The sequence below is a fragment of the Leptidea sinapis genome, chromosome 23, assembly GCF_905404315.1.
Source record: "Leptidea sinapis chromosome 23, ilLepSina1.1, whole genome shotgun sequence".
Lineage (NCBI taxonomy): Eukaryota > Metazoa > Arthropoda > Insecta > Lepidoptera > Pieridae > Leptidea > Leptidea sinapis.
In genome coordinates this window covers 11,568,348-11,587,294 of record NC_066287.1, presented here as the reverse complement: position 1 = coordinate 11,587,294, position 18,947 = coordinate 11,568,348, and the positions used below count along the sequence as shown (strand labels likewise).

General features: G+C 35.0%; 1 protein-coding gene across 2 annotated transcripts in view; it reads right to left on the bottom strand.

Annotated features, from left to right (window-relative positions):
* Window positions 1-305: 305 nt before the first annotated feature.
* The window catches only part of LOC126971092 (mediator of RNA polymerase II transcription subunit 12-like), a 34,863-nt gene continuing 16,221 nt past the window's right edge, over window positions 306-18,947 (bottom strand). The window contains exons 16-27 of one of the 2 annotated variants that reach the window (XM_050817211.1): window positions 16,661-16,803; window positions 15,605-15,741; window positions 14,737-14,819; window positions 13,729-13,926; window positions 12,509-12,621; window positions 11,297-11,479; window positions 9,704-9,848; window positions 7,081-7,270; window positions 6,339-6,430; window positions 3,978-4,086; window positions 2,483-2,703; window positions 306-838 (exon numbers count right to left, since the gene is read on the bottom strand). In XM_050817211.1, the coding sequence (XP_050673168.1) occupies window positions 609-838; window positions 2,483-2,703; window positions 3,978-4,086; window positions 6,339-6,430; window positions 7,081-7,270; window positions 9,704-9,848; window positions 11,297-11,479; window positions 12,509-12,621; window positions 13,729-13,926; window positions 14,737-14,819; window positions 15,605-15,741; window positions 16,661-16,803 (1,844 nt within the window). In that variant the 3' untranslated portion in view covers window positions 306-608. Of the gene's footprint in view, window positions 839-2,482; window positions 2,704-3,977; window positions 4,087-6,338; window positions 6,431-7,080; window positions 7,271-9,703; window positions 9,849-11,296; window positions 11,480-12,392; window positions 12,622-13,728; window positions 13,927-14,736; window positions 14,820-15,604; window positions 15,742-16,660; window positions 16,804-18,947 lie in introns of those variants that run through there. The other variant, XM_050817212.1, reaches the window with a different exon arrangement.

Here is an 18,947-nt window from a genome sequence, read left to right as displayed (position 1 = left end):
TTAATCATAGCTATGTTTGATCCCACGATACAGTCTCCGACTAGTGTGGCGATTCAATGACAATCACAATGCAGTCATATATGTAAGCTTGTAATTTAATGACAATGCATACTATGTAAAAATATAGATTTAAACAAATTATTCTTATTCTTAGTGTGTGTAAATAAATATATCAGTAGTATGGATATAACTCACTGAGTATAGCCTTGAGCGTGGCCAGCACGGGCTCGACGCCGATGTTCTTGTGCGCGGCGGCCAGCAGGTGGCGGTCGCAGGACAGACGCACGCCCGCCGCGCAGCCGCCCGGCCCCGGCGACGTCGACACACTGTACAGCCCTGCACTCACACACACAGTGTACTACTGAACGAATAGTAACAGTTATTGTGGTCGAGTGTGACGCGGATTCCAAGAGTGCCGTAACATTGTACCTACGTTTCTTTCTCAAAAGTTATACATGGTTATTGGTGATTGGAAGTATTCCCGTTAGAAGGTGATAGGGGTGACTATTTGCGATAATTTAACCCCCAAAAAAAAGTTTCAGTTAACAAGTTTTTTAGCTATCGAACTCCCAGGGGTTATACACTTTATTATCGTTTTAAAACAACATCTACAGATCAGAACTGGGAAAATCTAGATAGTTCATGGTTAACGGACCTGGCTGTGGAGTATCAACGGTTTTGAATAGCCGCAGTAGCAGATGACAGGTGAGCCGCGCGCCCGCGTCGGGAGAGGGCGCGTTGGCCGGTTGGTTGGCGACGTTGCCTCTCCCGGATGCCTTCACCAGCGAGGGGAGTGCGGCGTGACGCACGAAGTCCTCCAGGGAAAAGCAGTGACGAGCTAAACATAAAGTACAGTTAAAGAAGCTATATCAATCAGCTCTTTTAGAGTTTGGACCCCAAGGTTAACGCTATTACTAAGACTCCGTCGTCCGTCTATCATACATCGTACTATAATCTTAAATCGCAATAGTTTAGTCAGCCGAAATATTGACAGTGTGTTAATTGCCGCTGTAATTCAGCCAGCTTTTTTTTATATAAAATTTCGCTACAATTAAAATTAAAATTCTAAGATTCTGAGGGCGGTCGCTCCTTTCCCAATCGGAGCTATCATTAAAAATGTCATTAATTTTCTATTGAATTTCATAACACATTTGTTTTTTATTATATTTATTTATTAAGTACCAACAGAAATATATGTGATACATATAAAAAGTTACATAATCAGTAAGGGCTAAATAAAGTGATATTAATGTTAAATTTATATAATGACAGAAATATGAAATAAAAATACAAAAATAATTATCTACAATCTTAACATCTATCTGAAATCTACCGCTGCAGCATCCTTTAAGGTTTCAATTAATTTATCATAAAATTTTGTTATATTTTCGGTGAACAGATCAATTATCTTTAACGTTAAATTCATCGTATAGTCTGCTTATACGGGGTATTAGGGAATGTTGACCGATATTGGTCGTGTGGGTTTGGTAAGTCAAAAGATCCGTTTTATTTGTAATACCATTCAGGAGGTCGAATAATAATAGCATATCATGTATTTTCCATCCATTTAGCACTGAGTTTAATTTGAATGTTTTTAGTCGCATGATATATTATGGTAGTTGCTTTTCTTTTCCAATAGAATAAAATTTGTCCTAGTTTGAATGCTCTCTATCCAATCCTTACAAACTTGGTAGCTAGGGTTCCAAATTGTCGTGGCATATTCAAGTTTGCTTCTTACTAGTGTAGCAAATAATATTTTTTTAGTTTTAAGCTTTTTGAAAGGCTTAGGATTTCTGAATAAAAATTCTAGCAATTTGCGCCCCGATAAGCAAACGTTTTCGATATAAACAAGAAATCGTAGTTTTGCTAGTGCTATTCCCTAATCGCATATTGTTTAAATTTTCTGCAGTGGACAGTCCTTAATTTTATATTTGCCAACAATTGGAGAGCATGTGCGAGTGAAGCTAATAAGAGAACATTTTCCAGGATTCAGATCCATGCCATTTAAATTACACCAGTCAGCAATTCTATCGATAACTTCCTGCAAGTATAAAGCATCATCATGAGTTTAGATCTTTTACAAGCTTTAGAACGTCTGATGTTGTCGTTCGTAAAAATATTTTATAAGAGGGGCCCAATATTGATCCTTGGGGTGCACCCGATCTAACATTGAATGATTAGGAGGTATAGCCCTTTAAAGCCTCACATGAACGTCCGTCCACAAAATATAATGAAAGCCATGATAGAATTGATCCACTAAAGTCAAAGAAAAAGACGTTGCAAATAGCAATCGTTGATTAACTTTGTCCAAAGCCTTCGAGAAATCTGTATAAATAGCATCGACTTGTCTACGAGAGCCAAAAGAAGTTACAACGAAACTAAAAAAATTCTACATGGTTGTGATATGATCCTGGACTTCACAATATTATTATGATCTACTATCTAAAAAAATCCATTAATTTGTGGGGTGTCAGTGACTCACCCACTAGGATGCAGGTGAAGACGGCGAGCGCGTCGTGCGCGGCGGCGTCGTGCAGGTCGCGGTGGTGCAGCAGGTCGGGGTACAGCGGCGGCGGCGCGGCGTGCGGCGCCACGGGGCAGTGCTGCGCGCCGCACAGCGCCACCAGCGCGCCCAGCCACTCCGCCGCCAGCCCGCTGCACCACGCCGTCATCTCCGCGCACACCACGCCCAGCTCGTTGACGCTGCCGCGGACACACATATGTATAGCATGAACCTTATCATATTGACGACTGTGACACGCCAGCAAAAAGTCGTCAGTGCTTGCTAATATAAATACCGAACATTTTCTTGGGGTCTTGATTGACTGTAAACTTCATTTTAATTACCATATCGACAGCATAGTTTCCAGGGCCTTCAAAATGCTTGGAATGATTATTAGACTGGAAAAGCCCTTTAAAAATGTCAATACAATAAAAATTTTATATTTAAATGTAACTAACTAATTGTAACTTTGTAATTTTAAATGTGTGTTTAATTTTATGGAACTTTAAGTTTTAAGTTTAAACTTTTAAGTTTGTGCTTAATTTAAATTTTACTATATTTTGTGAAAAACTGTTTGATTTCCTAAATAAATAAAAATATGCAAACAGAACTTGGGATTGGTGACTTTTGTAACGAGGTTAAATATGTTTTTGAAGTGTGATAATTTTTCATGAAGTTTCTTAGTAAAATTAAAATTAATTCTTTGGTGACGACCAAAGAATTAATGTTAATTCAAAATAAAATCATAATTATTTAAACATACATTTCATTTAGTGTTTGTGTTAGAAAATTAATCGCTTAGGGATGTGAAATTTTTCCTTTGTTTCGTCATAAACTATTATTATTGACTTTTTAATTTAAACTATGGAACGCATCCAATCCGCCGCAATCTACGGTCTGCAAGGCCAAATCTCATGAGATCATTTAACAAATCAAAGGCAAATACAAGTCGTTATTGTGCCAAAAATCCCGTTTACCCGGTACTGGTTATAGAACCGTAACCAAATTCTAATTGAAATGTTTACTCTGGTAGTACGACACTCGGGCAAATAACACTTGAGGGTACATGTCTTAAATTAAAAAATTCCTTCTTTAGCAATCTGTGAGCACTATTCTTATCGGGTACCTCAATCTTTAACGTTGAATTTATTACAGTCAAATAGCTTTTCTATATGTAAATCTGTTAAAAAGTATATATTTTGATGGACTTTGCGAAACAGACTACAATTATATAAAATAAAAAGCATACGTCATCAATTCCATTGATACGAAATATGCTTAAATCATTTCAAGATAGATTTCTAGATAGACTATGACAGCTGTGAAAAAGTAAAAAAAATTGAGGTTGACAGTTTACTAAGTAAAGTAGTAAACATGGCCTGTTTTCATCGGTTATCTAACAGCAAGAGGCTCTATCTACACGTACAAATTATCTAAGGAAATATGAATATGAATTAATAACACATTAACTCACCGATCATTATCAACTTCACGGCAGACAGCCAACATAGCAGAACAGACGAAGCTATAACGATTCGCCGGCGATTCCGCCACTTGTCGAGCCCATGATATCTCTATTTTACCTACAAAAGAAAATAATAAAAAATTAAGTAACGGAAGATAGTCAATTATACTTTCACAAAAACGCCACAAACTATAAACGTTTTTTGGGCAATAAAGTCAAAGTTAAATTAACTTTATTCGAATAGGCTTGAACTGAGCGCTTTTGAATCGTCACTATAAATATTTCAAATAATAAAATATTTTAAATTACTGAATCTAACATATGTTCGAAAAAAGTTGAGCTCGTGAGATACAAGAAACTTAACGGCCACTCTTTTCAATCAATAAAATATTTTACAATGTGTGTTATTTACAACACAAATAAGTTTGCTACAGATGGTAACCAGATGTGCCAAATTTTTATTTCCACACCACCTATGTATGAGGCTAATATGTCATATGATTTTGTTACTTACGCCCATGAGAGTAATTTTGACTGTCTTAGCAGTATTGTTGTTCAGGTGGATGATGTAAGTAGAGTTATGAAAAATAATATATAGAATAAAGGTCCTGGTACGGATGGAATACCGTCACATTCCGATAAATTGTGTCATGTTGAGCTTTCTCCCCTATCTATTATTTTTAATAAATCCCTATCATCTGGAGCTTTTCCTAAAAAATGGAAAATTGCTCATGTCATTCCTGTACACAAATCTGGTGAAAAGACGTAACTACAGACCCATTTGTTTACTTAATTGGTTTACGAAAATATTTGAACGCGTTATATATACACATATTTATAACTTTTATAAAACCTATACTGATTCCTGAACAACACGGATTTGTATCATGTAAATCAACAACTTCTAACCTAACTGAATATATTGACTATGTATTTGAGATCATCGATGGTAAGGGACAAGTAGATGTTATTTATACAGACTTTCAAAAAGCGTTTGATAAGGTCAACCACGAGCTCTTATTTAAAAAGCTAATGGAATGTGGTACATGGTAGTTTAATGCGTTGAATAACGTACACAAATTGTAGCTATCAACGGCTTTTTTTCTGACGCCATTTTGGTTCCATCTGGAGTACCTCAAGGGTCTCATCTCGGTCCTTTATTGTTTGCTTTGTTCATTAATGATGTCTCATCATGTTTTTACCTGCAATAGTAGATATCTGTTTTATGCAGATGATCTTAAACTTTACAGAAAAATTTAAAACATTGATGACTGTTTCAATCTACTGCGTGACCTTTCTGATCTCCGTACTTGGTGTAATAATAATTTAATGAAACTAAATGTTGACAAAGGTCATGTTGCCACATTCACTAATAAGATAGTTGGCGTAAATTTTTTCCTATCACATTTCGAATTCAGTTTTAAGTCATAAAGAATTTACTAGAGATTTAGGTGTAATCGTTGATGAAAAACTATCATTCATTGAATACATTTATAGGTATATCTATAGGTTTTATCTTGCGAATTTCAAACCTTTCGAATGCCAACATAGTGTTGTAATCTTATATAAATCTCTGGTTCGTAGTATTTTAGAATATGGTTCAGTAGCATGGTCACCAAAAGGTTAATATATTAATAAAAATATTAAAACCACATTGATACAGTGGAAAACGTTTTTGGAGAATTTTGTGTAACCATTTCAAACTTAGAAAATCGCTGCATTGTTGTGAGTCTAGATTTAAATATTTTAATCTAGACTCACTTGAAATGCGTCGTTAATTAATTGCTCTAATATTCATGTATAAAGTTGTAAATCATCATATTCATAATAAACTGTTGTCCATGTATTCTCTAGACTTTAATCCTTGTAGGACTAGAAATGTAAGGCCTTTCTTTGTTCTAACTTCTCAGTTGTGGACATCGCACAATGCACCAGTTAATAGATTATCTCGTTCATATAATGACTTCGCAAATATCAATAACTGTATAGATATTTGTTCTAATAGTCTTTGTAGTTTTCGACGCCTAGTTTTAGATACTCTGCGCCGGTTCTTGGACTTGTACTGTATGTACTTTTAAATTTGTATCGGTTTTGGCTTATTGTATGTTATACCTATAATATTTAGGATATACCTATAATTTTAGTTTGTGTGTTTTTAAACATTATCTATTGTATTATATAACTCTACATTTATTTAAGTTAAATATCACGTTATCATTAGTGTTTCTATCAATTGACGTATATGTTAATCATGGTTTACTTAAATTAGCGTTATTTTGTAATTATTAATACATGTATGTTGTTTGGGAATAAAAAAATAAATTTGCAAATATAAATAAGTAATTAATTATAATATTGAGTATTACTCACCTTTCCTTGGATTAGTGAAGAATTCACTCAAAAACTCAGGATTGTAGGAATAGTTAGACGGCGTTGGTTGCAGTGGCGAATATAGAGCTTGTCTGGAAATAAAGAAGATAAAAACATATGAAGAACAAATGTCTTGACTTTTATTATTTATATTACTGCTAAAATAATGCAGTAGGTTGTATCAGATTTGCATTACAAATATGTTTAAGTAAGTATATTGTATTAAATATATCGTTGTCTTATAACCATAGTACATAGTAATTTGTTTAAAAGTGTGTCAATATTTTATTATTATAGGGAGGCTATGATTAAAACAAAACATGAGAGAATACTGACTATATTGTATTCCAACATATTAGAGTACACAATAATTAGAGGTGGTCGTTAAATCAATAAACACTAACCCCCTTACTCATAATGGTCCGCTAACCTTAAACAGCCGCTAAGGAGTGTTTTTTCTCATTCTGACTTAGGTGAATAGAAGACGACAAAGTAAGAATTAGCAATGCTTTAAGTAGGCAGACTATTATGAATAAGGGGTAATTCTAATTAAATAATTACAAATCACTGCAATTACGGTCGAGAGGGTGAGTGGCGTACACTGTCCTGACTCACAATGGCCGCGTCCGCGCCGGGCCGATGGGACTTGGGGTCGGCGCGTGGCGCCGCCTGGTACGAAGGGAGCGTCTGAGGGGAGGAGGAAGAGCGGGTATATTGGTACGCGCTATATTATTATTATTACTTAATCTTGGGGTAGGCGTTGGCGAAGGTGTCCGCGTGCGGCGCGTGGATGAGGTGTGCCGCCGCCTTGTACAGGTCGTGGAGCTGAGCCAGCACGCAGCGCTCGGCCGAGCCGCAGTCGCCCGGGTTCACGACGCACTTCACGAGCCGGCACAGCTGCTCGAACACGGCCGACGTCTGCTCCACGCATACTGCAATACGAATATACACTACTGTAAGTAGGAATAATGGTACACAATACGGTTGACAATTCTGTGGCAAGGTCAAGTTGACGCGTACTGCAGTACGCGTCAACCATATAATTTTTATTTTATTCAAAATAGGATGTGACATCACTTATTGAAAGTCAAAAACTACCACCCATTCCAAAACGAATGCCTCAGACCTGAGAAGAACGGGCGCAACAAACTCAGCGGTCTTCTTTTTCATCGAAAAAATATGTTTAAGTAATACTGTACAATTAAACTTATTATTTAATAGCTTTAGGGCGGTCGCTCCATTCCCAATCTGTGCTATAATTGAAAAAGTCATTTATGTTATAGTAACCTTTACCACACAAACGTTTTTTAACAATTCTTTTGAATAACGTAATACTTTTGTTTTGAACACTTTTTGAGATCTTATTATAAAAGTATATACATCGCCCCACAAAAGACTTACTAACTCGACTTAGCCGAGTAGACAATACAAACAATACACAATAGGGTTGATAATTCCTTGACAAGGTCAAATTGTCTTTTTCTATGACAATAGGGAATAAGACGAGCAGGACGTTCAGCTGATGGTTACTAATACGCCCTACCCATTACAATCCATTGCCACTCAGGATTCTTGAAAAACGAAAAAATTCTGAGCAGCTAGGTGACTAAATTTAAAAACTTGGTTAATTATATACCTTAATATCTGTTTTATCCAAAAATCACTTAATATTAAATTAATTATATTTACAATACGAATTTTGCATTTTTAAAAAGTAATTTAAATTTCCCTCGAAAACGCTCAGTAGTGTTATGAATGACTTCACGCCGTGCTAAACAAAACTGTTGACGTATAGTAAAGAGATTGTACGTGTTTTCTAAAAATGCATTGCTCGTATTATAAGAACTGTATAGTGCCCCAGTGTAAAAGCACAAGCATAAAATCGCCAGACAAATTTATTATATATGTTTCAAACAATAAATCAATACGAAAAAAGTGGCTAACACTTGCTAGACGTTATGCCCGTTGTTTATCAACAAAAACAAGAATATATTTTTGTGAAGATCATTTCGATGTAAGTATTGCACACAATATAATAAAGAATCCTACTAATATTATAAATGCAAAAGTTTGTGAGAATGTATGGATGTATGTTTGTTACTCTTTCACGCAAAAACTACTGAATGGATTTTAATGAAACTTTGGAATAACATAGCTTATACACCAGAATAACACATAGGCTATAAATTAATAAGATATAGTGTGAATTATCCAAAATAATACGATAAGTGTCAGTTAGTAGGACAAAAATCTTCAATCTGCGAGGTATTAATGCGTGTGGCATAAAGATTGTAGGAGTTACAAATATTACGTCAGCATGGACTTGAAATCTATATCATCTTTATATAATAACATGTATTTGTCGATCCGTTAGCATGAAAATTTACACCATACTTTGGGTGTTCTTTCACTAGCTTCTTTCTTTCACTAAAACTTCTTTCACATAAGTCACAGTAAAGGCCTCTCGTATATTTATGCTGGGCTTTATACTGGGAACAAGAAGAGATTTCAAAAATATTAGGATTCTGATTCTTCTTTATAATTCACACAACCCACACAATACAAAGTAAATTTATTAAGCATATTAAAGATATCCTTACCATGATCACTCTTCACTTTACCTTTTTACATTTGAAAATCACATATATTTTATTTTTACTTACATGATAACCACTTGCTCGGTCCAACGGTTAAAAAAAAATACTTTCTAAAGTAAGGTTTTGTAAGTTGTTTTGTTTTTTACTGTTCATAAACATGATATATATATAAGTGGAAAAATTATTGGTGTGTGTACAAATCTTTTTTAATTATTTTCTATAAGTGTTTTAAATACCGTTTTTCCAAAAATAATAAATAATAATACAGTATATCGCCTATTGTATAGCTAATAACATGATATAACTGTTTACCCATTTTCGTCAAGGTCGCTCAAGCCATTCTTGAGTTATGAAGACAGACAGACAGAGTGATAGACCGACGGATCAAAAACTCAAAAATCGAAAAAATTCGGTTGGTCGTGAATCGTTTAACTTGCACAAAAAAGGCAGGAATTTCAGACATCTGTTACAGATTTATAGCATCTCTTGCAGCACCAGAGAAATCAAAGTCTGTTAATCAAATTATAATCCAATATCTCCGAAATTATCGTACTGATAAGTAAAGACTATAGTCGATATACAGTTCTGTGGTTTATCATGGTATAATAACAAGCAATTAGTAGTAATGTAATAAAATAACATTTAGGCCATAAAGACGAGCTAAAATCCGAAAATATAAGCCCTTCAAAAAAGATTGAAAATTTTAAAAATACTCAAATCAAAATGAAATTCCGTTTTAAAAAAAACAGAAAAGTGAGACAAACTTACACAATAAACATGAGTGATATCTCCTCAGCGCCCCGACCGTGTACAGCGCCAGTGCCGACGTGTACGCACGCGGCGCCGCCAGCCCGCTGCTCAGTGCGCCGCGTGTTATCAGCGCCGCTTCCACTTCCGACAACTCCTTCAGGATCTGTACCACAACAACATACATAGAGCCTTACATAATTTATACGTCTAGATAGCGTGGGTTGCAGTTAGACAACCGATAAAGACAGGCAAGGAATATTGGTTTAGTGTGCGTGACAAGCTACGTCTTACACTCGCGATTTGTGACGACACTTTGAGTTAGAGTGCGTGCATTGCTCAAAATAGAGGTTAGTTCTTAACATTGACATGAACATAAAATAATATTAATAGTCAGAATAACTCATACACTCGTTTGTCCTCCTTTTCCATAAAGAAATATGTAGAGGAAACTTCGACTGGAAGAACCTCACACCCGAGGAATACCAGTCACTAAGGTGAATTGAATGCGATCGCAGAAGCTTATTTGCATCAAACTACCACGGAATTACATTTATTTGCACAAAATGCCGGCTAATTTTCTTTAGTGACACAGTAATATGCAAGCAATATTGTGTTTCGGTTTGAAGCGCCGCGCCGTATCTATGTCTGTATGTATGTATATCTAGTATGAATTGGCTGAAAATGAGACTTAACATCTTATGTCTCAAAGTGACGAGCGCAAATGCGATGCCGCCCAGTTATCGTACACTTACGGTGTAATCCCGACAATACTGAAGTTACGTTGCCGTTTTGCTTTTTTGAGTTTGATAATGACTGATCCAAGTCTATCAGGTTCTGTTCCAAAAAAACTAGTTTTTATTAATCGCCGAGCACGAGAAATGGCACAAGAAATGTTTTAGAAATGTGTGGTGAAGAAAGGCAGAACAAAAACTTTAGATATAATATAAGGAAAAATTAAAAAAATCCATCACGTTAATCTACTGTGAAATTGTAAACTTAAAGCATTGTTTAAATTTTTCGACACACTCACCATTCATCAATTATTATAATTAGGTCACAGCACTGTCACATTCTAGAACTATGCATTCAACTCGCGCGTTATCTGTACATATTATTGGCGCGATCAGGACAAATAATTTACATGGTAAAAAAAATCTTCTTTAGCAGCACACAAACATACAAAATGCCTTAACAAATTTGTCCAGTCCAGATCCTCATAGTTCTACTGCAAGGGCATAAATGACCTTCCCCGTCAGATTGTAGAAATGTGATAACGAGGATAAATATTTCGAATAAATAAGTACAAAAGGAAAGGTCGACCTGGGCGTACATTACACGATCAGGTCGGACATGTATTAAAAAGGAGTCAGGACTAGAGTACCAAGAACAAGAGGACATGTGTAAAGGTAGGCTAATATAACATAAAAATAAACAATAGCATAATCAACAACAAAATTAATTTTATTGCGTTCGATGCATTCATAAACATATAATACAATTTTCAAATTTTAAAAGAATATTCGCTGTAATAAATGTACGCTTTATTTTGCTTAAATTATTACAAAAAAAGAGATGGAAAAAGCGGGAGGGTAGAGAATACTCGTACATTACCTGTATACAAGTCTCGATGAGCCCGTGCACGTTGAGCGCGATCTCCATGAGGTCGAGTGCGAAGGCCACGTGCTCCACCTGCGGCAGGTACGTGGTGGCGCCGGCCGCGTACGACGACAGCGACTCGCACACGGCGCCGCCCACTGCCCACGACACGGCGCCTTGCTCGTACATCGACATCGCCTGTATGACAACTCACTATTCAAACCGTGATTTCGCTATAAGGTCAATAACACACTCGAATAGATTATTTTAATTAAGATGCTTGATAATTAATGTTTAAATTAACTTGTTATTTTACATTTCAATCCTATATATAGGATTTTATTGAAATTTTAATACTCAAGTAAAGCTTTATTCATAAACAGACAAGCGACGACTAAAAGCCAACGAAAGGTCTCCCTTCTCTTTCACTTGACTCGCCAAACTTTTTATCTTTCGTTCATTAGCATTCTTTCGCTTTGTAGAATTTTTATGACGCTAGTTGTCAAAAGGCTTTTTCTCAGGAATGCGTCCATATATTATGTTGTTGAAGTTACTAACAAATTCTTCCGTAGTCCCTTAAAGCTAGAAAGACGTAGTGTTATGTGATCGTTATATCGCAATTCATTTTGTGACGACTTACGACATAGATCATATTATGGTCACTGTACTTGAGTGTGTATGAATGTGTTCATCACTAATTCCTATACAAAAGTTAAAATATTATCTTCGGTTGCTAATTATTGATTATTACTGGGAATGAATACGAGTTTTTTGGGCAAATATTCATACCATGTAATGTATACTATCTAAAATGGGCATTCCACGTTAAGCGAACAGGTAATGAAATGTGGATGTTATATTTTTTTTCTTTGTTTCAGTATTTATGGAAAGACTAGGTATATACTTGGAGAGTTAACGGATACTAACTTACAAGTAAGCGCTTCTTCAAACCCAAGTAGCAAGTGTTACAATAAATGTGTCAATATTATATTACTTTCATATTACTAGGTAAGTACTGCAATGTTGTTTCCAACTGGCAGAGTCGCCATGTTATATTAATATATAGTTACGTATGAAACATGAAATAAAAGATATGTTATATATAGCTCAGTCGAGTCTAATGCCTCAGTATGTACTTAGGTACTCATGCATATGTTACAATACAATAATTGACATTTATATAATGAGGTATTTAAAAAATTGTATGAAGTGTCTAGGTAGAATCACCTGAAACTTTTGTGTAACAGCCTCAAAGTTAAACTCGCTCCGGGAATGTTTTTTGATTTTACCGCCTTCAGCAACATCAATGGAAAATTTCTTTGAGAATAATTTGCATATTTCTGAAAATAAAAGATAAATATGTTTACACACATAAATAGTAAAAATTGTAACACACAATGAAAATTATATCTATGGTCGCGTGAAAACAATATGCAGATATCGCGCGAGTTGAATGCAGTCATGCCCTGAGGTAAAGAGCGAGAGCATCTAGATATTATATGGCGAAAAATGTTGTACACATGTGTGTTGAAGAAAGACAGAACCAAAATTTGAGATTTAATTATTACGTTAAAATGGTCAATTTTGTTACCTATGTAAAAAATGTTTTGTGCGCGCTATTAGAGAATTACATTTTACATTACAATATATGTATTGTAATCTTTATAAATTATTTATCAATTTATATAATATTTGAATCACAATTTATTGTAGTTAGTCTGCCTAAATAAATAATTTATAACTAGGTCACAGCCCTTAATCTGTTGGTATATCGTGTAATGTAACGGACTTTTGAATTCGAAATACTTCCCAATTTTGTAACCATGGGGAACCGCAAGTACCAGCAGCTACTTTTTATGGAGTAAAATTAAAAAGGTAACAACAAGTCACATATGGAATATAATTCCACCTTTCAACAACTTTATTTTTTACCACTGGGAGGCTTCTTTGCGATTTGTACCGACTAGGTGAACATAAAAGCAGCGCCTTTTTCTGACGCGAAGCATGATTCTGCAAGCATTATTATTGTGTTTGGGTTTAAAGGCGACGTAGCTAGTGAAGTGAGACTTAACATCTTATGTGTCTCAAAGTGAAGAGCGCAATCGCGATGTATTTTTAGGTTAACATCAAGAATCCTGAACAGGCACTGTACTGTAATTTCTGTAATTAGCAGGGCGTAACACCTATTATTATGTGAACTTCTTGCTCTTCGCGTCCCGAACTCTCATAAAAAAGTAATTTTTGAAGTATAAACTTCTTTAGCCGCGTTGGGCACTTTTTGGTATTGGAAAATCTTATGATTTCGCGTCACCGACATGCTCATGACTAACTGCCAATTTTTTTTTATTAAAAGTGGAGGCTTTTCGAGTCTAAAGAAATATTGATTCACAATGAACTTTAAAACAGTCTTATATATTGTACAGTGTATTTTCTCTTTATCGACTAACCTTTGGTCATTTTCTTAACGGCGTGTTTAGCTTCATCCCGATGTCTCCCGACGCCGTATAACAGGATGTGTCGCTGGTTAGCGTCGTGTGGTGTGTGCTCTGGTTCAGTGGGAGGCAGTGGGAAGTGCATTGTGTAGTGGTAGTGCCTCGAGACTGTTCCCGTCCCGTTCGAGCCGTTTGAACTGGATGACCGCATACCTAAAAGTGTCATTGGCAACCATTAAGATCTATAACTATCAAATATATTGCCAGCATGGTCTTGCATTAGAGAAATCAGCTATAACAGAAACCATCGTGTAATCACATTAGGGTTTGCCTCCGAAACTTTTAATTAACTAATTTTATTAATTATTTAATGTTAGTGTAAGATCAATAGTGTACCATAATAAATAAATAAACACATAACATCAATCAATACTTAATGTGGGTCATTTTGCAAGTGTACGGAATAATGGGTTGCGGGTTCGAGTCACGAATCGTTCATAAATTTTGTTTTTAAATTTAATTTGTGTAATTAATCCCAGGAGGTTATCACTTTAAAAAATAAAAATTGTTTACGGAATAATAGATTCTGGGTACACTCCTAGTTTTAGAACTGCCTTTTTAAGGTACTTATTACCTGGCCTTGGTAAGATCTTGTACAGGGACTTGCGAAAGCATGAAGAGAATTTCTTTCGACCACCACAGCAAAAGCACTAGCTACTTTGATAAATTATTGGCGATTATAGGAGAACTTGGAGATTGCTACATAGAAGTATACAGATTATAGAAGTATTTGAAAGTACATTAATAACACCTATTAAGAAAATTTATTGAAGTAGGCGTTACTTTGCGGAAATCAAGACATCTCGTCTCGTGCCAGATTTTCGACGAGTCAACACGTCCTGAGGATGCTTCGTGTAGAGGCGAAACACGTGTCGAATTATTTAAAGACAAATATTGGCGGAATTAACACTAAAGAAAACTCAAATCATTTGGAACACCTGTTAATTACAAAACCACTAATACCTGGTACAGACATAGGTCCCATGCCCATTGATTGGATGCCTGCTATACTCATACCGCTTGCACCCATTATCGGTGAATTCACACTGTAATTGTACAAATACCATTAGGTTTATTTACAGTTCCGCGAAATTTTTTAGTTAAATAATTAGTAAATTTCAGTTAAAGGTTTTACCCATTGCGCCATCGAATTAGTCAGTATAACTTTAACATAACCTAAATTTTGAAATTGAAGCGATACAGGGGCTGTGGCAGAAATCTTATATATAAGAGAATAAGATTCAAGTCGCGGCTTGATCAATTTGTATGAGATTTTGTGTGCATATCTGAGAAGCGGCCAGCAACTATTTTGTATAGCCTAAATTTTTTTTTGCATTTTTGTTTTTATTAATTTATATGGCGATACCGATTCCGGGTCAGCTAGTAATAGATATATAATCTATATGTCACATCCATTATTATTACAATAATTATTTTTTTCTACCATACAGCACAATTATTAAGTATATTGTATTAATTACCACAATAATATGTTAATCTTTGTAAAATATCCATTTGCGTAGTACAGGTTTATTCATCCAGATAACAATAAAATAATTGCAATCACCATTAAATAGGCAAGGTTTTATGCTTAGATCATTTATACGTTAAAAATTAGGGTTGACAATAACCTCTATTTTGACCAATGCTAACATAATCGAGTGCGTTAGACGTAGCTTGTAACGATAGTTGACGACGCACACTAAAGTAATAAACCTGGCCTATTTTCATCGATTGTCTAACAGCAAGAGGCTCTATCTAAACGTATAAACTATCTAAGGTTTTATGTGCAGAACTGAAGATATTTTTTTTTAATCTGTTGAAATCTCACCTATGTGATGTCTCCCCAGGATCCTTAGGGCTATCGGGCGCGTCCATAGAGTTCTGCTGGTCTTCCTTTATATGCTGAAGAAGTTTGTCCAGGTCATCATCTATTTTAGAATCATCCAGGTCCATTCTAACGTTTTCCTGCAAGTCAACTCTTTTTAAATTAAGGAATAAATTGTTAATATAACTCTTAAACGCATCACGAGTTTGGATTGAATATTTTTTTTTTAAATTGGTAATAAATTTTCAAGTTTTCAACCGATATGCACGTTTGTCCATCCAAAAAAGGAGAGATTCTGTAAAAGAGATACACGAAAGATCGAGAAAGGAAATTTGGAATGTATCTTAATCTCGATGTAGTTTTGTTAACTATTGTGTTAATCAGTTATGTTTACGTTATGACACGTAATATTTATTAATCTGAAAAATTTTCGGAACAATTCAATTACTTTAAATATGCTTTAGAAAGCAGTTAAGTTGTATGAAATTCCATTCAGGTAGGGTTCATTTGGACATTGAATATTTAACAGAGTTCGATACTCTATTGGCCAGTTTTCAAAAGACTTTAAAATGCTGTTGATTTAATTTTTGTCTCATTTTCTTTCTTTGTGTGATAATATTATAATAATTTGTTTTAAGCATCGTCATGTCTATTTATTATAAAGCACTATGTATCAGTCAGGAGATAAAAGAATTTCACTACTATGGTGTATTTCAGCCTTCAACTTCGTCTCGTGCCTACGAATTGCACCCTCGTAAGTACCTTTCTCTTGGTGAACAGTTTATATTACTGAATGAAGAATTAATCAAGAATCTATAAACCAATGAATATATCAATAATCACTACTGTTTACTACAAAAACAAACACACACACACACACAAGTACAGACGTGTACATGTGTGTTTTACAAATTCTTATCCTCATATATAGGAGTGAAGTCCTGGTGATCTATAATACAGGGTCAACCTTCTTCATTTAAAAATGTAACACTAATGTTCTGTTTTTGTTTTAAGATCGTTTGTGAGGAGAAAATATCATAATGTTTAAGTATAAAGTACCTCCATTTTAGGCTTCAGGTCAATACCAGCGAAGATATCGTCATCCATGTTATGATTAGTGCCTGTGCTGTTGACTGGCTGCACCACAGTGTGACTACTGCTACCTGCCGTACTGGTTGGCTCCGTGGGTGATACTAAATCTCCTGAAAATAAAAATAAATAAATATTTAATGGCAAGATAATTTTACACTAAATTAAATGTGAGGGGGGTCGACGAAGTGTGACAAGGGGCGGAGAGATGGTCGCTAATTATGTGATATCACATTTTTTTAAACATAAATCAAATCAACACACTTTTAAAATGAACAAAAGAGTTATTAAGGTTATATTTACCGTAAATTCTTAGATCATATACATGTGTAGATGGACACAGCCGCGCGAGTAAACGTCCAAATATTCTGGCGCTCTGGCTCGTTCAGTACAAATCTTGATCTCGCCATGTGCGCACGAATTAATAAATAACAAAAAAAATACTAAAATGACCAGTTGCGCAATTGTGCCCAACACTATTATAGGGCTTGATTAAAAAATGATAGAACAGTGAGTCCGGTCAATTTAGACCAAAAAATGAGAGTGAAGTTATATAAAGTCCCAACAAGCTGAAAATCAGTGAAATTGTTCAAAACATGATTATAAACAATGTTTAAAAGTTCCACATCATTCCCGTGTATGGAAAAAAAAATATTCAAGGTAAAAGGTCAAAAAAATGAGTTTATCGCAATTTTCAGGAAAACGGTAAGTTTTATCATAAAAGTACCTCCGACAAAAATTGTAGATCATAAAATTATCTATAAAAATGTATCAATACTTTTTTTTCTTACGAGCCACCGTTTCTGAGATATAACGATTCAAAAAGTTATAAAAACGCGCCAAGTACACTACCTCATAGGTGGCGTGGAAACGTGTGCATATTATGACGATAACAACTTTTATAATTGTTTTGATATGTTTTGTTTTATGTTTAGAACAATTTCACTGATTTTGAGCTTGTTGGGACTTTATGTTACTTCGAATGTCTAAATTGACCGGACTAAGTAATCTAACACCGGTAAGTATCCATTATATCCTTAGAAATGAAATATCACGGAAAATATTAATTTTTGACGAATCAATCCAGCCATTTTTTCAGTGTTGCAATTCAATCAAATTCAAAACTCCCCAAATCAGTTCTAGTGGAATAGGACTCATTCCACAGCTTTGTAGTATGTTACACAAGCCAACTATGTATTGTATTATGTAGGTTAACCAATTTTGTTAATACGATTAAAAAGATAGGCTGGGGCTTTCTTATCAGTTCTTCTCCTCATGTCATAGCTCTTTTACGAACTAATGTAACTTCATCACGTTTACAAAGGGTTGTTGCAATATGTTATGTTACAGCCACTCTAAATGGTAAATAAATATATATTTCTATTCTTTAGTATTCTATTATTAGTATATATCACAAAAATCGTCACCTTTTTGCTCTTAATAGTGATTTTCATTATGTAACTAATTTCAGCTTGTAACTAATTCTAGTAGGCTTCATAAAATACATAATAGCTTTAAGGGTGAATGTATACACTTCTATAATAAAGTCCCAGTCACTGTTCAGGCATTATCTATAAATAAATTTAAATGTTTTATAAAAAAATGGCTCTGTCGTAAATCCTATTACTCCACTGCTGAATATCTAAATGATCGGACAGCCTGGGACTAGATTGTGATTATTTTGTACTGTACAATATTGTATATTTCTATTGAAAAGAGCGCAAAAAAAAGAATGCTGGGAGAGTTTCTTGCGCCGCTTCTTCTCTCTCAGAGCGCCATTTGTTTCCGAAGCGGTAGCAGTATCTAGTAGTTATTAGAAATGACATCAAAAAGAATTCTAAAGGAATCAATTTTGAGAAAATAAATGCCTTTTATGCCTTTTTACATAGTATAGTGAATGTAGTATTATATTATTGATATATCAAAATCAAAACTTCATTTCTAATCGATCACCACCGATCGTCCACATTCTCCTGCGCAACACCAAAACAATCACAGGAGTGTTGCCAGCCTTTTAAAAGAAATGACGCATCGTCCTGGAAACACCGCACAAGGAAGTCCATTCGATAGTTTAATTGTACGTGAAAGTAAGCTCAAAACAGTACTGTAGAGGATGACCTCACATCCAGATGGTGGTTTGAGGCAAGTGGTGCAAGGTGGAATTTGGCGGCAGAAATCAGCTCAAATAGCTCTTCGAAATACTCTACGTAGATTGCCTTCTCTCTTGAAGATAACTTACAATAATATCCTTTCAAAA